This window comes from Gopherus evgoodei, chromosome 11, assembly GCF_007399415.2.
Source record: "Gopherus evgoodei ecotype Sinaloan lineage chromosome 11, rGopEvg1_v1.p, whole genome shotgun sequence".
Classification (NCBI taxonomy): domain Eukaryota; kingdom Metazoa; phylum Chordata; order Testudines; family Testudinidae; genus Gopherus; species Gopherus evgoodei.
In genome coordinates, this window is record NC_044332.1 from 35,843,313 (window position 1) to 35,867,007 (window position 23,695).

Consider the following 23,695-nt stretch of genomic DNA (forward strand, 5'->3'; position numbering starts at 1 on the left):
AAGTATAATATTGTTTTAGTGTTAGCTTGACCCAAGTGACATGCAGCTTCTAGCATAGCTCTTTTTAACAAAGAGTTTTTTGGCAAATACATTTTATATCTCAGTAATTCACTTACCTCCCATGCTGACAGCTTGTTCCCTTGTTTGGGTTTTTTCCCAGAGCAAGGGCAGTGGGCCAGATAGCTGCCTGTCCCCTCTACTTCTCCCATAACTCAATATTCCCTCTGAGGCTTTGTGTTCAGATGTCTAAACTTTTTAATTACGATGTTTGGACATTGTTGTGATTGTGTATTATTGGTGAGTTAATAATTTTCCAAGTTAAAGCATATTTGCTTCAGTTTGTTATCCCTTGTCTCTTGACAAGGAAGTCTTTTTTAGTTTTCCTCCTACTTTGCATGTGGGCATTTCAAAGTGAGTTGGGCTATTTCAAATAACTATTTTGATCATGGATATGGAGAAGTGAAATACACAAGTAACTTGCCTTCTCTGTATATATTTCAAAAGACATTTAATTCCTCCTAGGTATCCCTTCTTCATAGCTGGATATCTTTCAAAAAGCGCCTTGGAGATGTTTGAGCAAACATCCATTTTAGAATGAAACTCATTAGATGATAATAGTGTCTTCACCACATGAAATTTCTTTGTTTCTTTGACTGCTTTGTGAACTTAGCCTATTGCTTTTAAACACAGTCCTAACTTTTTTATGCATTTATAAATTATTTATATTTTCTCTTTTCTCGCACTGTTATGGAGGACATGGACTGAGAGTTGGAGGGATTATTTGATGGGCAGTCCTTTTGTTTTTTGTGTTTTCATGTAAAAATTAGGCACCCAGTGCATAGAACGAGAGCCCATTACCTGTAGACACTTTGTTTTCTAAAAACGAATACATTAATGAAATAATAAGTGCAAATCAAGTCAGATGCTCAGCTCCGGACCATCAAACACTCTTAACTGATCATTGTAACCTTTTATTTCAATAACACTCTTAGAATGTTCAGTGAAATAAGTTCTAACCAGTCAAAAGGAATAGTATCACAGGTGAAATTTGTTTGAAGTGGGGGTGGGGGAGAGAGAATTATTCCTCAACCTGTACTCTTCACCAAATGGAAGATATTCCTTTCCTGAGATGTGTTGTGTTCTCAGAGATTAAACTAATACTCGTATAGTCCATTCACAATACGTCTGACTGGCTTTCACCTGCATCTTTTAATGAATAAGTCATTCAGTAAAGTGTCTGAATATATACACAGTGTTCTCAGTCAAGAGGATTGATTCCTTTATCTTTTTTTAAAAAGCAATAAAATCACGCACACGCACACATTCAACAAGGTGACCTTACACTGTCATACTTAATCTGACATGGCTGTCAAATATCAAAAGGAAAATTACTTTGGGTTTCTTTCAAGGGAAATACAAAAGTTTGTTTCCAGAAAAATAAACTGGCTTCTAGGAAGAGCACTGCAGTGCGCTCTAGAGCAGTTTTCTACATGCAATGGTATTCTCATAGTTGAATGGAAAAATGGTGAGGTAGCATTTTTGCTAGAGAGACTTATTCAGGACTAGCAACAAAGAGTCCTGTGACACCTTATAGACTAACAGATGTATTGGAGCATAAGCTTTCGTGGGTCAATACCCAGTTCTTCAGACACATATTCAGGACTGTAACTGTACTCCACTCAGCTGAAGTGATAAGTATAAAACTATAACTACAGTGTATCTGGCTTTCCTTGGTTTGCAGCACATTGGTGTCCTTTGAAGCTAAAATCTAGATTTCTGTCTTACCAGTTCTTAAAGAATTTATGCTGCCTTAATAAAATACAGTATGGTAGGTTGAATTTATGCTATGCATATGCCTATTTATAAGAGATTGTGCAGTCTTTCGAGAGGTATTCAGATGATAAAATATTATAGAAATGCATGTCAGTCGGCCAAAAGAAAATGATACATCATTGATGTAAAATTTCTGTGTAATCTAGGCCCAAACAGTGGGGAAAGAGTTTGTTTCCCAAGCCAAACAGATCATCTATGTGGCTGTTGCTTTAGAGAGAGAGCACTTTCTCCTCTCCATCCTCTAGACATTTAGAATCATATTGCACTTCTTGGAGATTCTCTAATGGCTCCTTCCCTTTCCAGAACAAGTTCCACAAAATCTATACCCACATTTTAGTTATCTGCTCTTTCTAAAGGTTCCACTTCCATAATATTTTCTGTTCCCTTTGCTGCCCCTGTTTCTGGGAACAGTCTCCTTGAAGTTTCCCAGCTTCCTTGCCAAACAGGTCAGCTCTCCACACATTTCCACGTACTGTCTTCAGTTTCCCTACCCTAGAAAAGCTTCTGTCACCTTTGGTCCATGCATATCCTAGATATTGCATAAGATGGACAAATCAAGTTTTGCCTAATAGGTCTGCCATAACCAATTTACACTGTATTGGTAACAGATTGTAGTATATATTTCAAATGTTCACTTTGCCACCATGTACAGGACGTTAGTGTAAAAAAACAGTCAACTATTACTTTGTAGTGCTCAGTCCCTGAAGTTTCTCTTTATATAACAGGAAGATGTGTTAAAAGAAAAAACACCTGATACAGGTGGTTTTGTTGAGGAGTCACCCACTATACCAAGAGAACAAGAAAGAAACAGGCAGGAGACGTATAAGAAAGTTACCAAAGCAAAGCAAGAGGTTAGTAAATTTTTCTGCACTGGAACTTTGTGTAAACTAAAATTTTTGGTGCATTGCTAAAAGGGCTGTGCTCTATCGCTTCAACTGGCTGGAAGCCTCCCTCAACATGGGCATGATCAGTGTAGTTCTTCCTCATCCCTTCACTTTCCATTTTCTCCTCTTCCTCCCCTTACCTCCTATCCAACTTGCTCAGCTCTCTTCCTCCTTTCCTTTATTCCTCTTCTCTTCTCAACCACTGTGTAGTGGTGAGATTGTCACATCCTCCTCAGTGGAATTGTAATATCCAGCTGATCCTTTTTCTCCATTTCTATTCCTTGCCACTCCCATCTCTGTCTGCAGCTGCTTCTTACTCCTCTCCCTATTTAATGTGGGATTGTATCCACAGGATTCCACCTTCTCATGAATAGAGTCTAACTCTGCCCTGTCCATTTACAATACAGTAAGGCTCATGGGAATATTATTGGGGGATTACTCTTATTATGATACTTAAGGTACTCTTTTTGTTCCTTACTCTTAATATTCCCCAATACTCTCACATTCTTATTTCTCCTAACAGACAATGTAATCAATTATTGCAGATCAGGCTGGTTTTGAACCAGACTGAAAGTTGAAAGACTAGTGCTTTTATCTATCAAAATGTTTGGGTACTGGAGACTTAAATGATTTATGTTGCTTTAATTTTTTTTCCTTGTAGGTGGAGTCAGATACACTCATTGAAAGGCCAGAAATCAGAATTAAAATGGAAAACAATAATATGCTTTTCACCACCCATCTTAAAAAGGTATCTATGGTTCATTCCGACATTTAATTTTTAAAAATCAAAAGTTAAGCAAATTCTCCCCTAGTCTCAAAGGAACTTTTGCCCTACAATTGAGTAATTAACAGAGAATGCTGAAACTCTGACAAACTGATTTTTAAGATCAGTTTCTGCTCTGTTACACTGATGTAAGTCCAAAGTAATTCCAGTAAGTAGTAGAGTTACTCCAGATTTGTGTCAGTGTGAATGATAGCAGAGCAGGCTTCTAATGAAAACGTGATGGAACACAATTACAGCTGTCAGCAGTTTAGCGTGGTGACATGTCATACATAAACTGTGGTGCAATTGGTTCAAGGCTCCATAGGCAGCAACACTAAATCAGCAGCAAATGATCTTCTTCATGCTCACCTGAAAACAGTTCAGTCACCTTTCTTATTGCCTGAGTTACATGCAGTAGAGATCAGAAATAAATAACCAAATAATACTGTGCATGCTGATGATGATGCATGATGGAACCAAGTAAGGCTGACTCAAAGAATTACAATACATGATCACGCATGTATTTAAAGGAATGAAAATCTTAATGGGCTAAATTGTTTTTATTCAGCAGATATACAGAAAAAATGCATACAAAAACTCCCAAATTGTCAGTGCCTAAATATGGGACAAGCAATACAAGAGAAATATTTAAAGTACTGGGATTAATTTCTTTATTATAAATAACAGATTGGAACCTCAGGATCCTGATTCATCTAAGTACATGTAAATAAAGCACCATAATAAATGTGAAATATCCCTCAGGGTGAGAGGTGGTAAATTCAAGTAAAATTAAAAAAAAAGAAAACTGGGATAGCTGATGATGGATAATATTTAAGATAATATTTGACAATCTGACCATATGGATGAAGAATGCTACAAGCTAACTTGTGTGAAGTCTTGGTGCAACACAGCTAACAATAAGCTGTTTGTTTAAAAACAAAAGGCTTCCTTTCTGCTGATGAACTGGAAGTAAGCTTAATTAACATACTGTGTGTTACTCCCATTCCAATACCAAGTCTTGCCTGGGCTCCCTTTTTTAATTACAGAGTGAAATACGAACTCGATTGAAATCAGTGGGAGTTTTGCTATAGACTTCAATAGAGCCAGGATTTCACCTAAAGTTTTGGGACTCAGTTCCATTCAGTTGTTTCAGTATTAGTATTCAGCCTTCCAAATAATGCTCTTGGTCCTTAGCTGTGGTATACACACCTTCGTACTTCCTCAGTCCTGGGTCTGTTGCACACCAGGCCCAAATCCCCTCTATAAATTAGAGCAGTCTCAAGGATGCTCAAATTTATTCCGGTTGCCAGTCAACCTATTACAGCAGCTGAAGATTGCTGGGGTGTAGGAAAGCCCAATATACACCTTCTTTTCTCATGCTACACAGGCTTCTAGGCTAGCTGCTGTATGACACTGAAAGATTCTCTTAGTTGGTGTGGCCTTTCCATGGGAGGCTATATCTACTTCGGGGTCACTTCATATAGATGGAGTGGAACAAAGCAGCGTTACTAAGGGGAAGGGCCTGGGCCATTGATTTCATTCAGAGCATAGAGACTAGCTGTTTAGAAATTACTTAGTTCTATCATTTCAAAATATGCGGGCTCAGGCTTTAATATTCTTCCAGGAGGTTCTCACTCTGGTAATATTCTAATAAATAGCCTTAGTCTAACTTTATTATTGAAGTACTTCATAGAGTACTACATAGAGTCTGATCTTGGTCTCTGGAACTCCAGATACAGCCTCAGGGCTCAATGATGTGCAAGTCTGGGCAGGACTGAAGCTGAAGCAGATATCTGTGACAATATCGGAAGGTCAAATGAGTTTGATATGTCTGGTTAGCAATTAATCACAACTCTAATAAACAATTGACAATATCACCAACCCTAACATCTTGGCTTGATGCAGTAGTCTTGACTAGATCTGAGTGAATAGCAGGGGAAATCCATTCACACGCTTTTCAGCCAATTAAGAACTGAAATTTTTATTTGCCATGTTCACACCCATTTTCTGGTCTCTTTTCAATATTTATGAGGTCAGAGTTCATCAAATGGTGGATATTTATAGCAAATGAATTCCAAGCCCACTTCATTTCATGACCAAATTAATCATTTCAGGCAGAATAAAAGCAGTAGAACTCCTGCTTTTTCCAGTCAGTTCACCAAAAGAGACTGATGTGTATGTGTAAGGAATCACCACAACTGAAGTGGCCAAAGTGCCAGGGTTGAACAACGAAGCTATGTTGTTGGTGCCATGTTAGGACTGATATATGCCCAGGGGCCTGGATATATCTTTGACAGATTTTTTTCTTTTACTGCTGAATGTCTTGTTTACTGTGTGTGCCGAAGACCGGTAAAAGTAGTTACAAGCAGAGCAACACTTGACTAACAATGCAGAAGGAAAGATCTGTTGAAATGGTCACTGAACACTTATCTTGAAGGCCACTAAGAAGATTCAGCTGCACCCTTGCCAGCTAGGACTGCGCATGTACACACACACTTCATGTGCTGCTTTGTTAGTGACAATATGTGTGGTGGATAGAGATAGTGACAGAAAACTGGAGACCTATACAGTCAATTAATGCACTTGGCTGATTGAGGAAATATTTTATACAGAGCTTAACAGGAGCACTGGACCACAAAAAAGGACTGTGCTCTCAAAATACCTTCCCGAAGCTTTGGTTCAAATGTAGTTTAATGGGATGATGGGTATGTGATTGCACCTTTCACAATTACCATTGTACAAAACCCTGGCCAAAGTCTAGGCACAGAAGCAATTAAATAAACCAGACTAGGGGCTTGCCTACACTTGAAACACTACAGTGGCACCGCTGCAGTGCTGTAGTACTTCATTGTAAACACCTACCTACACCAACAGGACCTGTTCTCCCATTGTCATAGGTAATCCACCTCCCCGAGAGGCAGTAGCTTGGTCAATGGAAGAGTTCTTCTGTCAACCTAGTGCTATCTACACAGGGACTAAGGTTGGCTTAACTATGTCACTCAAGTGTGTGAATTTTCTAATCTGACCTAATTTTCTAGTGTAGACCTGACCTACATCCATGCTGTTTTGAAGCTGCAACTGTGCAATCATGCCACATGCAACTAATTATTGTGAATATGATTAGAGAAAATTAATCTGTATTAGGACCTGATCTTATAATAATAAAATAATAGTAATGTTTTTGCTCCCAGTAATGATTCAGGCAAGGTCTAGGTCAATCCTAAGTCCACACTTCTGCATGGTTCCATTTACAAAGAAAACTTTTTTTTTCAATTAACCCACTTGAAATAATATCACTGCTGTCAACTTTATGAATAATCAGAGCAGCAAACATTTATTTTCAAATGCAAACACATCAAAAAGGTTTAAAATGTTCTAAAAATTCCTTAAACCTGCTGGACTAGCTCCTAAACCCACAAACTGCAACCAGTCACTTTCTTCCCAAGAGACTCATAGACCCCAGTAACTTTACTATAATAAAGAAGGAATGGTATAGTCAAACTCAGGCAGGAAATAGATACTATACCATGTTACTATGGTGACCATTCACAAAGCAGTAGCAGATTAACAAACACCCATGTAAACACAGGGCACAGGGAATCTACTGGCTGACACCTGTTCACATGAAAGCCTGTACATTGATATTAGGTGCTATATCAATAAAAATATAAAGTGTTCAGATTGTATTTCCTTTCAGGCTGTATACAAGCTGTTTGAAGCTCCTGTTACCTAGCTGCAAATTTTCTGCTAGTGATTCTCTGCCACACAAATTTCTTCCTGCTTCCCAGAGTGGATTGAGTTTAATCAGAAGTAATATTCCAAATATTATTGCTAACTTGTGCATGAAAATATGGATGTGCGCTACAGTTACTTGTTCTCTCTTTTTGTTCTATTTTTAAGGAAGAGACGAGACTAGCTGATATTTCAGTTGTCTGCCCAGCTGGTGAGGATTTCATTTCACAGGATATGGCGCTGTCTCCTTCTGCCAAAGAGGATAGTTTACAGGCTGAGCTGCTGGCAAAAGAAATGTCCTCCAGGAAGGAATATAAATGTATATCACCTGATGATATCTCTTTGCCCTTGCTTTCCGAGAGGCCTGAATCCGATGTCCTGCATTCTGAAGCTGAGCTGGAAGAGCAGCCCTGCTGTAGTTCTCATAGTCTGCATGTCAGCTCCTATAGCTTGCAAATGCAGACAAACTTTGGCAGTAAAAGAATGACTGATGAGTCTGATCTCTTAACACCTGGTGCTTATGCTGACACTTCAAATCATAGAAGGGAAACCACATCAGATGAGTTAGAGAGATTTTTCCCATCTACCATAGATCACTATCCAAAATTTAGAATGGAATCTCCTTTGACTTGTAGTTCACCAGAAGTACCTGAAAACATCACTGCTACCTGCACAATACATGCAAAGCCTGCATATAGCATAATGAGTGAAGTGTGTGAGACACATACACAACACAATGAAGCTAACCAAAGCATGAAAGAAACACAAGAACAATTGCATGACATTAATAACTTTACTAAAACCCAGGATAGGCTGCATGCTTTGCCTGATGCAGTCTCAGGTCTCATGTTTCAATCAGATGCCACCAGAAGCTGTCAGAGGCAGATGGTCACCCAAGAAGAGATTAAGAGTGCATCAGAAAAGAACAGCATGGCCAGCCTATCTGGACAGGCACCTAACTTCTCCAAACTGCTGTCCAATGTAACCGTCATGGAAGGTTCTCCGGTGACTTTGGAAGTAGAAGTAGCAGGATTTCCAGAGCCTTCACTGACATGGTGGGTAGCTTACAATGAGAAAAACTAAATATACCTATAGAAATACACATTGCACTACTTATAACTATGTGTACTAATCTGAAAATTAGAGAGAATTGCTTGTTATCCATATCACTCCACACTTCTGCATGGTTCCATTTACAAAGAAAACATTTTTTTTAATTAACCCACTTGAAATAATGTCACTGCTGCCAACTTTATGAATAATCAGAGCAGCAAACATTTATTTTCAAATGCAAACACATCAAACACTTTTTTCTGTTACATTATTTTTCAGTATAACATTCCACTTTTTAAAATGATTGTGAAAGAAAATTCCCTCTTCAGAGCCAACTTACTGTAGGTGAATTCCTTATCAGTGTGCCTGCTACTTGCAAGCATTCCCTCTTCCCAAAAAATGGAGAGACTGAACCCAAAGAAAATAAGTATACACACGAGAAACTCCAGTTTTTCACTGAATATTCACTCTGTCTGCTTCACATTTCCCATGCACAGTTTTTAACAATCAAAAGTATGTTGTTTTTATTACATTTGTAGGAACTTTTATCAGTGAGAAATATAAATATCTCTTCAGAGTAAAATCTTTTGATAAATCCTTTACTTAAGATTTTAAGAGCGTGATGGAGGGTCCAGAAGATTTCACAATAAAGTCATCTTTAGAACTCTATGTGCTGGTTTATTTTAATAAAACCCAACTCTGATTTCCCATAGACATATCATCCACTTATTTTCTCAAAATTCCCATAGAGAACCTCTGCTTTAATTTGCTAACGGAGGTCCATGCCCCTGGAGCTATTTTAGTCCAAGTTTTTGCAATACCTAGTACTACAATGGAAAGCAGAGACCGATAGAGAAACATCTCTCCATTTACAGAGAGAGAGAGAGAGAGTTTACCACATACCATAAACTATCACACAGTGTACAATTTATTTTTGGTAGTCTTTTAATTATCTGAATTTTTCCCTGAAGAATTGCAAAACACATCAAATACTGAAACACTCAGTACCTTCTGTCTATATCAGTAATACAGTCTTCAGTTTTTAATCCCTGTCTCCTACACTTTGAGAAGATATTGCTGATGAATTAAGAGGTCGTTAGAATTCTGTTTTTAAGTGCTATTAAACATTGATTCAGCACAAAAGAATATGTTGCTGGGATTTGTACTTGTTTTTCAAAATAAACTTTAAGTTGAACATTTCTCAAGCCACAGTTTTATGAAAATAGTGAAAGTGGATTTTTTTACAATAGTCAGTCCAGAATCATTGTATCTAATTTTGATTGCACAGAGTTATATATTTTAACAGACATATCATATAATAGGAATGGCAGTTTTGCATGTGAGCAATGTTAAATGTATTATATATAGAAACTACAGAACCAAACAGAAAGTAAATCAGCAGTACCACCATTGAAATCAGTGGGTCAATTGGCATAGGTCCCCTGAAGTCAGTGAAGCTACATTAGTTGTTGTTAGCTCAGAACCTGGTCCAATTGAATTACACCAGCTTTACATTGGTATAAGTGAGGGTAACACCAGGCTCATGTGCTCTCTTTCTGTTTTCTCTGGCTGAAATCCCTGTGTATGTGTCTCTGTCTAATCTATCTAAGGTACTTACATGGCCACATCCTCACCATAGTTATCTGGCTGCCTCCCAGTCTTTAATGTTCTTATCCCCATTTTACAGGAGGGGAACTGACACACACAGAGACTAAAGCCCAGATCCTCAAAGGTGCCTGACTTCCAGTGGTTTCTTTGGACTAGGTACTTAAATACTTCTGAGGATGTGGGCCTAAGTGACTTGCCCAAGTTCACGCAGGAATCTGAGCAGGGAATTGAACCTGGGTGTCCGAAGTTCTTGGCCTGTGCCTTAGCCACCTTCCTTGAAGGACTTGTCTTGGATGATGGTTTGTGCATCATTTAAGATTCACTTAAGCCTTTACTACAGGGCTTACATGATGCATAGGGTCTTCTGCAGGCCCTTTAGACATAGGTGAATTTAACCCTTTGCTAGCAAGATTTTATTTAAAAATAAAACCAAAAATTTTCAGAGAGGAAACTTAGCACCCAATCTTGAAAGCTGGTCTCAGCAGAACCCCATTGCTGCCAATGAGGTGGCACAGTAGTGTGAGCCTGTAAAGTGCAGGTCACAGGATCAGGGCTCCCATTTGTATCTTTTCTAACATTACACAACATGGTAGCTATTTTGTATATCTTGTTTAAATATAACTGGCCTAAATGGAGGGAACTGGGGAGTGGTTGCTGGCAATTACTGCTACTGCTAACATTATTGTAGAGGTTGTGTGAAATCAGCAAATTCTGCTTCAGCAAACACTGATGTAAACCTGACTTGAAAACTGACTCTCTGCTTCAGGTACAAGAAGGGCCAGAAATTGACCGCAGATGAGCACTTAAAGCTTTTACAAAAGGAGACAAAGCATGCTTTGTTCATTCAGAAGGTGTGTGATGCAGATGCTGGCCTCTATGTTGTTCGGGCTAAAAATTCTAGTGGCACTATCTCATCAAGTGCCATCCTCCATGTGAAAGGTAACAGGCCACCTATCACAAGAATAGACTGGATAATGCTGTGTGTTATCTATATTAGCGTATCACTAATGTACTCGCTATTCACGTAGTAAGTGTGATACTGGCTGCACCGGGACTTAATTCTCACAGACTGATGCAACAATAAATCAGTTATCTTCCACTGCACCTTCACAAACTGTGTACCAATCTGCTTATGTGTCACACTGGATGTTTTGTTAATGCCACTGCTACATCAAATGTTCATTTTCCTTTAGCATATTAATGTTTAGTTTAAATTTTAGTTGGGATGATGGACACAGTTTTGCACTCTAAAACAAGATGTCCTAGACTTAATAAAAAATCTTACAAATTGTGCTGTTTGTAGAGATCATAATGTGTCAAAGTGCATCCGGGAACATGGTGCTCAAATCAATGTATATAGCATGATGCTTATTACATCAAATGTGTTGTTTCTGGTGACATTTTTCTCATGTACGCTTTAAATATCTCTTGGTATGGTGTAGCTACTCAAACCCATACAGTACATTATAGTAATATTCATAGTGCACTGGCATATATCAGATCGCTACTTTCTGTTTTAAATACTAGGGCTCTGCTTAATAAAATATCTTGTTTGAGTGACTTTAAAGCAAGGGATGGAGCCTCAGCTACTGTAAATTCTCATAGTTCCACTGCAGTCAGTGAAGCTTTGCTAACCTTCCCCAGCTGAGGCTCTGCCCTCTTGTTGTCAGTGGTGGTGAAGTGAGAGAAGTAGCCCCTGTTTTACAATATTCCCATGACAACCAGTTTGTTTCAAAGTAAGACTTTTTCAATATACTTAGCTGCCCGATATACCCACTGCCTCTATATATGCCATAATTCTTTGATACTTTTTTCTCTTCTTATAAAATGTTAAATGAAAGATATAGACGTTTTATACTCCCAGCTGCTAACATGAAAAGGGATAGATAATCTTCTATGCATTGGACCTTGAGCCCATTTTTAATTCCTTTTTAATAAATTGTTTTCAAAGAGATCAAGGGATATACTCAAAGGGTTGGCTAGTGGATGAATTAGGATAAATGATAAAATGAAAAGGAAGGATTTTTCTCTGAGTTTTCGCTTAAACTACTGCAATGAGAAATGAGCTGCAACTTTAAAGTTGTAACATTCAGAAGAGGAATTTGCTTACATGTTAGTTACATTTCATTTCTGACGAGGACAAGCAAAATATTGTTTTATTATAAACATAGTTGTATCAGTGTAATATCTTTGATTCAAAGAATAATTTATTTAAGGTTTTTGACAAAGGCAAGAAAAATAATTATGCCACTGGAAGACTTTGCCCATAAATTATCAGCCTTCTTAATGGGTGAGAGATTCAATTTATTAATTCCTACTATTTCTTATGAAACTTAGGAACATCTATCCATACACTAAAAGCAGTCGGTGAACATTTGTATAATGTTTTTCTTTTATTCTCAATTTACTGCTTTCACATAATGAATTTGCTTGTGTGGGAAATCTATAAGGGGCAAGGAGAGACTTACAATCTCTTGCAAAATTTACAACAAGAAAATGAATTCTTAACTGCACAACATGATCTGAACAGAATCTATATTTCAAATACCAGGAGGCCAATGAGGCTGGAGACAAACATTTGGATTTTTGGCCCAGTGGCTGCAATTCTATTAAAATCTTGTAACTTTGAAACAGGACATGTCCTCAAGGCAACATAGCCTAGCATTAGGGAAAGGGGGAGCTGGCAGGAGGGGAAAGACAACATACTATGAATAGAATTTATATTACCCCTAAATCCAGCCATCTCATGTAAATGTTGTTTCATAAGGATTCTTCTAAGTAAGCCAGCCATAACCTTTAGTACTTTTCAGGAAATGTAGTTCTCATTTTACAATAAACTAATTTAATAATTACTAACATCTTGAATGTTTGAATTTTTACAGAAGAAAAAATCAGTTTTATATTTGTTTCCAGGTGATTATATCCACGTTCATTGCTACAAAACAACCAACAAAACAACTGTGTTGAGAATCCTACTTGCATATGTATTATAATAAGCACTGAGATAAAACAAACCAAAGTATCCCTCCAACGTGACGTAATGCGTTTCGTATTTTGCCTGTTGTTGAAATGTCAGTGCCTGACTGCCTGATCTCCATTTACAATAAACAGAACGATGGAGGCCATCAGAAAGCCAGCAGATTTGCAATCATTACATGAAAAGGTGCTGTGTCTAATTCAGTGCCAGTTCTTTTAGCATTTTTCATAATACTGGATTAGATTAGAATCCACTCAGCAATGCAAGAATTCAAAGTCATACCCCGCACCAAGAGGGTAATTTGCCTTTCACCATGACTTTTCCCCACAGACTGAAACCCATGGGTTTCTTTTTGTACCACCCCATTTTCTGTACAGATATGGGCAAACATGTTGAGTCTCCTAGAGCATGTCTACACTGCAGCTGGAACTGTAATTTCCTGCTCAGGTGGATGTACCCATGCTAGTTTTGATCTAACTAGCATGCTAAATCTAGCAGCATAGCTGCAATGGGCTGCGGGGGAGGAGGGAGGCAGGTTAACTGCCCAAGTATGTTCGGCACCGCTCCTTGAGATCTCCCTGACACAGTTTAGGAAGGCAGCAAGCTGGTCCCTGGTATTAAAAAAGTTGAGAAATACTGCTTTAGGAGAACAGCCCTGGATGGGATGGGATCCCAACCAAAGTGCAAGACCCTTGAGGAAAGGAAGGTGCATGCAGATGGGAGACCTGGGCTTGCAGTTAAGTTCTTCTGTCACTACTATGGGATAGAAAAGGAATTGGAGGTAGATTTATGTTTAGGCACTTGGATCTAGACACTTGCTCTCATTTATTTAAATAAAGTGATACATATTTGTCAACTATGCAAATTTACTATTTTTAAAGAAAATCTCCAGATTTTTCTTTCACAGGTCTCAGTGTGAGTGAGGAAGGTTCAAATGATTTGTGTGCCAAGTCTCAGCACCACAATCGGGGGCCAGTTGGGAAAATTGATTGCAAGTCTCTCCAAGTGTGTGACACTCAGGTCTATCTCAGAGAAATATCACTTCTATCCTTTTACTGATGATGTTCATGCTCTTGTAGGCTATGTAGCCTACATTAGATTATACTCTCGATTCCTAGCATAGTACGAAAGACTATCATCTTTCCTTTGGGGATACTTGTACTCAGAAATAGCAAGGACTGACTTGCAAACCCTATAGTATCCAAAACTATGAAAATGTTTCATAAAACAAACAGCAGAATAGGCATCTCATGGCCCTCATGTTTAAGCTCTCATCAAGCTCCCAAGCCACCTGAATTTACTCACTCTGATCATATTTTCCACCCTTTCCTGGATAAATCTATTTTAAATCAATAGTGCACTTTTTTTCTTTGCTAAATTGTAACTTCAATGGTTAAACTGAAATGCATATTATTGCTAAACATTGCATGTTCATTTTTCTGCTTGTTATCATATGTGTGCTGTTGAACTGTACAGCCTGTGAACATGGTTTATCTGAGTGTGAGCTTTGAAGACTGGTGTACAAGTCTTGATTCAAGGTGATAGGTTGTGAGAAGTTATTCCAGACAGGGAGGTTGCAGTGGCACAAAGCTCTCTCATAAGTGTTGCTGTGCTGAGCTATTCACCTAGCCAATGCAATTACAAAACCGGGTATTGCTGGCTGGAGAAGGGGCAGCCCCCACGCTGCTTGTACCAGGAAAGCTGCATTCCATGGTTTAATGCCCCATTCACCAATCAGGCTGAATGGAGCCCAGAATAGCTTCCCCTTCATAAATGCTGTCTTGTAAATGATAAAGTAGCTCCTGTCTTATCAGATCCTTACTGGAGAAGGATTAAGAGGTGATCAAGTGCTGTGCCAAAGCAAAATGAATTAAAGTGAGCACACTGAGAAAGTAAAATTCACCCCGGTGCCCTTTGCACTAGGCACTCTTAAAGATTTAAATGGGGTTAAGTGGCCTCATCAGGACCCTTTGCACTAAGCTAAATTGCAGTCAGAGAAGCCAACTCTGTTCCAAGTAAAGCCATCAGGAGTCTTGCTGTTGGCTTTAAAGGCAGCAAGATTGGGCCCATGATGCTTGCTTTCCCTTTCAAAGATCATCTTTTCCGTTTTTAATCAAGCACATGCAAATTGGTCAGGGATGCAATACCATGCTCTGTGTGTCCCTGAACATCCACCTGCTGGAAACTGGGACTTGATGACAGGGGATGGATTACTCTATAATTGCTCGGTTCTGTTCATTCCCTCTAAAGCACCTGGCATTGGCCACTGTCCGAAGACAGGATACTGGGCTCGATGGACCATTGGTCTGACCCAATATGGCCCTTATGTTTCTTTCTACCAAAAAATAAAGTAAAAATTGGGGTTGTTGATTAATTGCATTTAACTCATGTGATTAACTCAAAAAAATTAATCACAATTAAAAATTAATCGTGATTAAATACACTTAATAGAATACCAATTGAAATTTATTAAGTATTTTGGATGTTTTTCTAATTTTTAAATATATTGATTTCTATTACTACACAGAATACAAAGTGTACAGTGCTCACTTTATATTACTTTTGATTACAAATATTTGCACTGTAAAAATTATAAAAGAAATAGTATTTCTCTATTCAACTCATACAAATACTGTAGTGTAATCTCTTTATCATGAAAGTGTAACTTACAAATGTAGATTTCTTTTTGTTACATGACTGCGCTCAAAACCAAAACAATTTAAAACTTTAGAGCCTACGAGTCCATTCAGTACAACTTCTTGTTCAGCCAATAGCTAAGACAAATAAGTTTGTTTACATTTATGGGAGATACTGCTGCCTGCTTCTTATTTACAATGTCACCTGAAAGTGAGAACAGGCATTCACATGGCACTTTTGTAGCAAGCATTGCAAGGTATTTACATGCCAGATATACTAAACCTTCATATGCCCCTTCATGCTTTGGCCACCATTCCAGAGGACATGCTTCCATACTGATGATGCTTGTTAAAAAAAATGTGTTAGTTAAATTTGTGAGTGAACTCCATGGGGGAGAATTCTATGTCTCCTGTTTTGTTTTACCCATGTGCTGCCATATATTTCATGTTATAGCAGTCTTGGTGGATGACCCAGCACATGTTCATTTTAAGAACACTTTCAAAGCAGATTTGACAAAAGGCAAAGAAGGTACCAATGTGAGATTTCTAAAGATAGCTACAGCACTGGACCCAAGGTTTAAGAATCTGAAGTGTCGTCCAAAATCTGAGAGGGATGGGGTGTGGAGCATGCTTTCAGAAGTCTTAAAAGAGCAACACTCCAATGCAGAAACTACAGAACTTGAACCACCGAAAAAGAAAATCAACCTTCTGTGCTGATGGCATCTGACTCAGATAATAAAAATGAACATGCATCGGTCCGCTCTGCTTTGGATGGTTATCAAGCAGAACCCGTCATCAGCATGGACACATGTCCTCTGGAATGGTGGTTGAAGCATGAAGGGACATATGAATATTTAGCGAATCTGGCAAGTAAATATCTTGTGATGCTGGCTACAGCAGTGCCATGCAAACACCTGTTCTCACTTTCAGGTGACATTGTAAACAAGAAGCGGGCAGCATTATCTGCAGCAAATTGTAACCTAACTTGTTTATCTGAGTGATTGGCTGGAGTAGGACTGAGTGGATTTGTAGACTCTAAAGTTTTACATTTTTTTATTTTTGAATGCGGTTATTTTTTGTACATAATTCTACATTTGCAAGTTCAACTTTTGTGATAAAAAGATTGCACTACAGTACTTTCAGTAGGTGAATTGAAAAATATTATCTCCCTTGTTTTTAGAGTGCAAATATTTGTAATCAAAAATATAGTGAGCACTGTACACTTTGTATTCTATGTTGTAATTGAAATCAATATATTTGAAAATGTAGGACACATCCAAAAATATTTAAGTATTTTATTCTTGTTTAATAGCGCAATTTAAAAAGTGATTAAGCATGTGATTAATTGCAATTTTTTTAATAGCTTGACAGCCTTAATAAAAATAATTCTAGATATGGAACTAAATCTTGCAGTTCTTATTTGGTCATCTCACCCAAAATTCACACTGCTTTCCATGAGATTTTTGCCTAAATAAATACTTCAAACTTTGGCCCAGAAAAAGAAAAGTCAGAGAGAAAACAAGCCAGCTTTCCTAACTGAAATACATGATTATTTTTGGGAGTACACAACAGATGGGCTGGGAGATATGGTATTTACAGTATTGCTGCATGAGGGGCAGACTAAAGTGCAACTTAGATGAAGAAATATTTTGAAAATACTTTTATCTTAGCAAAGTGAGAGGATAGAGATATTAAATGAAAGATAAAACAGGAGAGTAAGGCTAAGTCCCTTTTTGTAGATGTTAGTAAAGCAAATGCAGAAGCATACAGTTCCATTGGTCAGTAATACTAATATCTCTGAGTACTACATTTCAGAGAGTGTTGTTAGGTTAGTATGCACTTGCTTTTCACTTGCCTTAATCAAATATTGTATTTAGTTTAATATTTAAATCACAATTTTACAGATAGGGTCCTTTTAATCGCTGCCTGGTGCTCAGGCACTCTGTGGCTGTTTGCAATAAACAGAGACAACAGAGCTGTTTTGCCAAACTGTGGGACAGTGAAGGGCCTTTTCCCACTGTTAATACTGGGATTCACAAGCAAAAGTACAATACGTGCTAATTGTTGCCAGATGTCCTGATGCCAAACGGCCCAGGTGGAAGCTCTCTGGTCACTGAGCCTAATGAGCGCTCAAAACTTTCTGCGCGGAACTGCAGCTAGCGTCTGTCCGGCACAAGCAGCGTGAGAGCTCCATGCTCTGATTGCTCCTTACCTCTCCTAGCCGCAGAAGGATTTACTCTTTGCGCTTCAAACATGCCAGTCACCGGTATTTTACACCCACCATTTTGCTTTCAGCCCTTTCCCTAGAGAGCTAGGCTTTGTGCAGGCTGCATGGTCCCCTGCCGCCGGGACCATTGACAAGCCCGCAGAAGGGTCAGACACAGTGGGCAGGGCCGCCCAGAGGGGAGGACAAGTGGGGCAATTTGCCCCGGGCCCCGCAGAGAGTTTTCCGGGACCCCTGGAGAGGGGTCCTTCACTCGCTACGGGGCCCCCGGGGCGTCTTCGGCAGCGGGGAGGTCGGGGCCGAAGCGGGCCCCACCGCCGAAGTGCCCGGCGTTTGGCGGTAATTCGGCAGCGGGGCCCCCGCTGCGGGTCTTGGAGGCACTTCGGCGGCGGGTCCCTGGACGGAAGGACCCCCCCGCTTTCGAATTACCGGCGAAGCGAGGTCCCAGGCCCCCTGAATCCTCTGAGCGGCCCTGACTGGGGGAGTGACTGTTTGAAACCTGGCCTCCATTCATTGCCCGCGAGAGCTGCTCCCGGCCGGCCGGCCCCCTCAGCCGTGGAAACGGGGTTTTGAGCCAGCAAGGTGACAGAAAGGGAGCGATCTCCCCACCCCTCTGCTCGTGAGAAGCGCGAGAGAGAGAGAGAGAGAGAGAGAGAGAGAGAGAGAGAGAGAGCCTGCCCGGCTGCGGGGCATGGCGTGGGCTGAAACGGGTCGGTTAGCCCGTGCTCGGAGGGCGGGAAGGGGTTAAAGTCTCCAGAAGAAGGCCCAGGTGTCAGCGATGGACGAGGCGCTGGGGAAGGCTGGGGACTCTCTTTCGGGCGGGGGCAGAGACAGAGAGGGCTGGAGCTCGCTGGTTTTCCTCTCGTGGGGGAAGCGGCTCAGGTATGGCTCATCCCGCGCTTATCTGCGGGGCTCTGCTTGTAACCTGACTCTGGCGCTTGGCTGAAGAAAGGCGGGTTGCTTTTACAGGGGCAGTAGGTCTAGTCATATGTCGCTTAGCACTAAAAAGTTCCGCCCTACAGAACTGTCCCTTGTTATCCTGAGAGCCAGAGCCCTGTCTGAGTTTTCAGAGGCCATGTCTACATCTAAAATTTTGCAGCGCTGGTTGTTACAGCTGTATTAGTACAGCTGTATAGGGCCAGCGCTGCAGAGTGGCCACACTTACAGCAACCAGCGCTGCAAGTGGTGTTAGATGTGGCCACACTGCAGCGCTGTTGGGCGGCTTCAAGGGGGGTTCGGGGAACGCGAGAGCAAACCGGGAAAGGAGACCAGCTTCGCCGCGGTTTGCTCTCGCGTTCCCGGAGCCACCCAGCAAACCGCAGGGAAGGAGACCTGCTTGCTCGGGGTTCGGGGAACGGGAGAGCAAACCGGGAAAGGAGACCCGCTTCGCCGCGGTTTGCTCTCGCGTTCCCGGAGCCACCCTGCAAACCGCAGGGAAGGAGACCTGCTTGCTCGGGGAACGGGAGAGCAAACCGCGGCGAAGCTGGTCTCCTTTCCCGGTTTGCTCTCGCGTTCCCGGAGCCAACCAGCAAACCGCAGGGAAGGAGACCTGCTTGCTCGGGGTTCCGGGAACGCGAGAGCAAGCTGGGGAAGGAGACCAGCTTGATTACCAGAGGCTTCCTCCTTCCACGGAGGTCAAGAAAAGCGCTGGTAAGTGTTTACATTGGATTACCAGCGCTGGATCACCAGCGCTGGATCCTCTACACCCGAGACAAAACGGGAGTACGGCCAGCGCTGCAAACAGGGAGTTGCAGCGCTGGTGATGCCCTGCAGATGTGTACACCTTCAAAGTTGCAGCGCTGTAACTCCCTCACCAGCGCTGCAACTTTCTGATGTAGACAAGCCCAGAGTGTCCCAGAACAGGTGGTCATAGCAGCTTTAGCAGTCCCTTGTTTAGGTCCTGGGATAAAGCTTCTGTTACTAGCAGGGTGACCAGACAGCAAATGTGAAAAATCAAGATGGAGTTAGGGGGATAATAGGAGCCTATATAGGAAAAAGACTCCAAAATCAGGACTGTCCCTATAAAAGCAGGACATCTGGTCACTCTAGTTACTAGCCAAAAAGGCATCCTGAGTTGCAGTCTCCCCCATGACTGACTATTGGCTGAGCAGTATCTCAGCCCAACATAATGTCTTAGGGAATTTCCATGGGGTGGGGCGCTGAGGAAACTTTTTGTTTCTTAAATAGCAGTTGGAGCTGCTGTTCACAGATCTGAAATGTTAGTCCCAGGCAGGAGAGATTAGTGATGTACCAGGTGGGATGGACAAAAGGGAATGTGAAATGCAAGTTCATATACTTTTTCAGCACTATAAGTGTGGTGGGGAAGGACGGGTATCTGATGAGCCATGTGATGGATCCTCTCTGCAGAGCCTATATCTAAACATTCTAAACCTTGATGCTTTTTTTCCCCAAAAGAGCTGCCGTGCTGTTTTTGTTTTTTTCTTTAAGCAACCTGTTGTCGAAATAATTACCTTGTTTCTCCAAATGTGAAATCCCTTTCAAGTCCAAGAATTACATTAATCTGGGGTGATAGATGGTCAAAAGACAACCTGGAACCAGAGACAGATTTCAGGTCCACTATCCTCTAGACCTTTAGACATAGAAATGGAAGTGTTTCACAACTGAAGACCTGAGGTGGAGAGCACTTTTCAAAGGGGTTCTAAACTTACTTTTAGCCTTGGTGGCTCATGGGATGAAATATTAATATAAAATTAGAAAACCGTCTTAAATCCATTTGCAGTTTCAAGATGATATAACGGGGAGGAGGGGCAGAAAGCCTTGATTGCCTATTGCAGTCTACGCCCATTAAAATTGTTGTTGTTGTTAGAAGATGAACTCCATTTTCACTACAAATTTTGTAGTATATACTAACATTCAACAGGAAGCCAGATCAAAGCTGGAATCCTTGCCACCTTATGGCTGTATTTGAACAGATGTTTGAACCTTTTCTGTCCAAAATAAGTAGCATTTGATTCTACACTCTCCTGATGTTCGGAACAGAAGTCTCTATGGTGGCAAAAGATTGACTCTGCTTCATAGTATCCCGTTGAGTCAAAAAGATGTAGGAAATTTCATGTGATACACCATCTTTGTCCAACATAATTCCATAGTGCTACACAAACACTTCTACTACAGCCAGGAAAGGGACTGGGTTTTGTTCTTAATGGTGCAAATTAATCTTTTTAGCAACAGTCACAGAAACCAGAGGCAGACACCGAATTTTAGTATTCTCAGCTGGGATGCAAGACTTTGACTCATACACTTGAATCATGTATGATATATGGTCTCTTGGCTGCTTACGGTCATGTCAGTCTGTAGGATGGCACAATGTCTGCTCACAGCAGGTTGACTGGAAATTTGCCCTAAACCATATTTTGAATTTTATGTTTAAAATAATTTAAAAGGTGCCCATTTACAAGGTGTGGGCCCTTCCTATTACTTAGATACACAATGGTGGCAAAGATGAGCAGCTTCTTTGAATGCTAGGTTTTCATCAGAAAACTTTTTGTTCCAACACTGTTACCACATAAATCATTCCACCTCAACACAGCCATTGGCTCTTCCTTATTGAAAAAACAATAGCACTGAAAAAATGGAGAAAATGAACAACTCCTTAGGAATTCACAGTCATTTGTGGGGGTCTGTGAAACTGTATTGCAATGAATGCATCAGAAATTCATTCTGATATTTTGGTATATCAGCTTATTTGCAACACGAGTGGTTTTCCCATGTATTAGTATCAGGAAATAGCATAGCTTCAAGGACTAATGGCCCAATCTGAACACCCTTTAATTCTTTTTTTTTTTCTGTGGGGCATGGTACCTTGCAGGATCACCTACTGGTCACAAAAAAGTAAATATGGATGCTCCAAGAGGGGAGGGGATGTAGAACAAATAGGTAAATGCAAGAGGAAAACAAAAGGGGAGGGAATAGGAATTGGGGAGGATACAGGGGAGAGACAATAGGCAAAAAAGTGAATGGGAGACAAATAGGTGGAAAAGAGAAATTTTAAAGACAGAAGAAAATGGGGAGCAGGGGAAGTGTGACTCATTTATGCTACCAAAAACCTTGCTTGTGCTTCATGGAGAGGAGCTGTTGCCACAGGGTTGATTTCTGCAAAGTAGGAAATATGAAACTAAAAGACAAATGGAGAATAAATGAGGAGAGTTAAATTTATTTGGTACTGGAGCGGGCTGAAATTTTTCATTCAAAACTTTCTTATTGAAACTAAAAGCATTAGCAAAAAGTTTTCATTAAAAAACAAAAACAAATCGGGGGGTTTTGCCCACATGGAATATTTTGAAACTTAAAATGTCTTTTTCTCAGTTAAAATATTTCCAGTTTGCATAAGTTTTCTTTACATTTCCAGGGAGATTACCTCTGACCTGATTTGGAAATCAAAACATTCAGTATATTTAAAGTTTTCCCTGGACCAATCCTACCTTTTCCCCAGTGCTCATTTAATCCCAGATAAATTGTGCTGCCAGTGTCAGCCTATAGTTTAACTGGCCCTTTGCTGGTGGATGTCAGTTTGGGGTCTAAATAGTTTCCAATAACCCTCTCTACTTAGCATTCTCACTGAATATATTTAGTAGGGGACTGTAATGAGCTTTTCATTCCAAAACTACCTCTGCTTCCAGCCACACAGCAACGTTGGATAGGATCTAACTTCATAGTCATTAACATAAGAGCGCTATCTGAGGATATAAATTGCCTCTCGCCAGATCTGCTGCTGACATGCCCCTATGCCAGAGACTTTTGTATGGGGGACTAATGATCATTTGCTGTTGGTGTTGCACACTCTTGAGGGACATACTGATTTTGCTCTCACTTTTGTGTATTGCAGGAATGATTCTGCTGAACAGTTACCCCAGTATAAGTGACAGCAGAATCACGCCCTAGAGTTGGTTAAATTTGAATCAGTGAATATTTTGAATAAGGTTACTAAACGCTTATTTGAGAGTCTTGTATGTGCCTAAAGAATTTACCCTCACAATAAGGTAGCTAGAATGCATACAATGGGGTTTGCCTTGTATTGTTCTTAATAAATCTGTATGATATGGTATATTATGAACTAATGGAGGAGAAAAAGAGAATATATATTTCTTCTGTGGAGGGGACGCAAGATGTGATTTAAGTGTCTGGACTGCTCTAAAAATCCTTTACTTTGTAGCAATCTACCTTAATTTTTCATGTGGGGCGTAAGTGGTAATTTAAGAGCGCATAAATCCTGCTCTGTCCTTCAGCATTAGTGTGAATTTGACCCTTTTTTAGAATAGGATTCTTGTGTGCTTCACTAAATTGCTAACCTAGAAGCAAAGCCAAGAAAAGCATGATGTGCAACAGTAAGCCTAGCCCAAAAGTTTTCCAGTCTTGACATTGTTCCTTAAACTTCTGTAGGAAATGTGTTTTACTATTCACTGCAATAAGGTAACGCACCATATATTTATCTATTACTCATGAAAAGAATGTGATTATCTAATGCTACCTTGAAATTAATATCACTCTCCTGATGCATGGAGGTTTTGATGCTCACCACCCTTTGTGCCAAGGAGAGTTTCACTATTTCCACTCCATATCACACAGGCAAGAAGCTAAATGAAAGGAATATAATTTCAAAGATATATGTCCTCTACTGCTATGTAAACTAGTACTCTTGAAACTCAACCCTAATCATAGATTCTTTTCTCCATGCAATAATCAAAAAAAATGAAAGCAGAAGAGTTTGTTTGTTTTTTGTTGTTGTTTTTTGCTTTAGTTGTGCCATTTCAAGTACAATATACACTTTTTTTTTTCAGTACAAGGAAAACAACCAAACTTCATACAGAAATTTGGACATACAACTCTACAAGAAGGAGAAGATTTAATCCTGCATTGCACTATACATGGAATACCCAGACCAAATGTTGTTTGGACTAAAGATGATATCAGACTGGTAGCTGGAAACATCAGTGTATGTCTTAAGTTTTTTTAAAGTGTTCCTTG

At 40.1% G+C, this 23,695-nt stretch overlaps 1 protein-coding gene across 4 annotated transcripts in view; it reads left to right on the forward strand.

Annotated features, from left to right (window-relative positions):
* The window catches only part of CCDC141 (coiled-coil domain containing 141), a 173,665-nt gene that overhangs the window by 143,983 nt on the left and 5,987 nt on the right, over nucleotides 1-23,695 (forward strand). Inside the window, exons 23-27 of one of the 4 annotated variants that reach the window (XM_030580732.1) lie at nucleotides 2,559-2,684; nucleotides 3,379-3,465; nucleotides 7,381-8,267; nucleotides 10,640-10,812; nucleotides 23,509-23,663. In XM_030580732.1, coding sequence (XP_030436592.1) covers nucleotides 2,559-2,684; nucleotides 3,379-3,465; nucleotides 7,381-8,267; nucleotides 10,640-10,812; nucleotides 23,509-23,663 — 1,428 coding nt within the window. Of the gene's footprint in view, nucleotides 1-2,558; nucleotides 2,685-3,378; nucleotides 3,466-7,380; nucleotides 8,268-10,639; nucleotides 13,095-23,508; nucleotides 23,664-23,695 lie in introns of those variants that run through there. The other 3 variants (XM_030580731.1, XM_030580729.1, XM_030580730.1) reach the window with 3 other exon arrangements.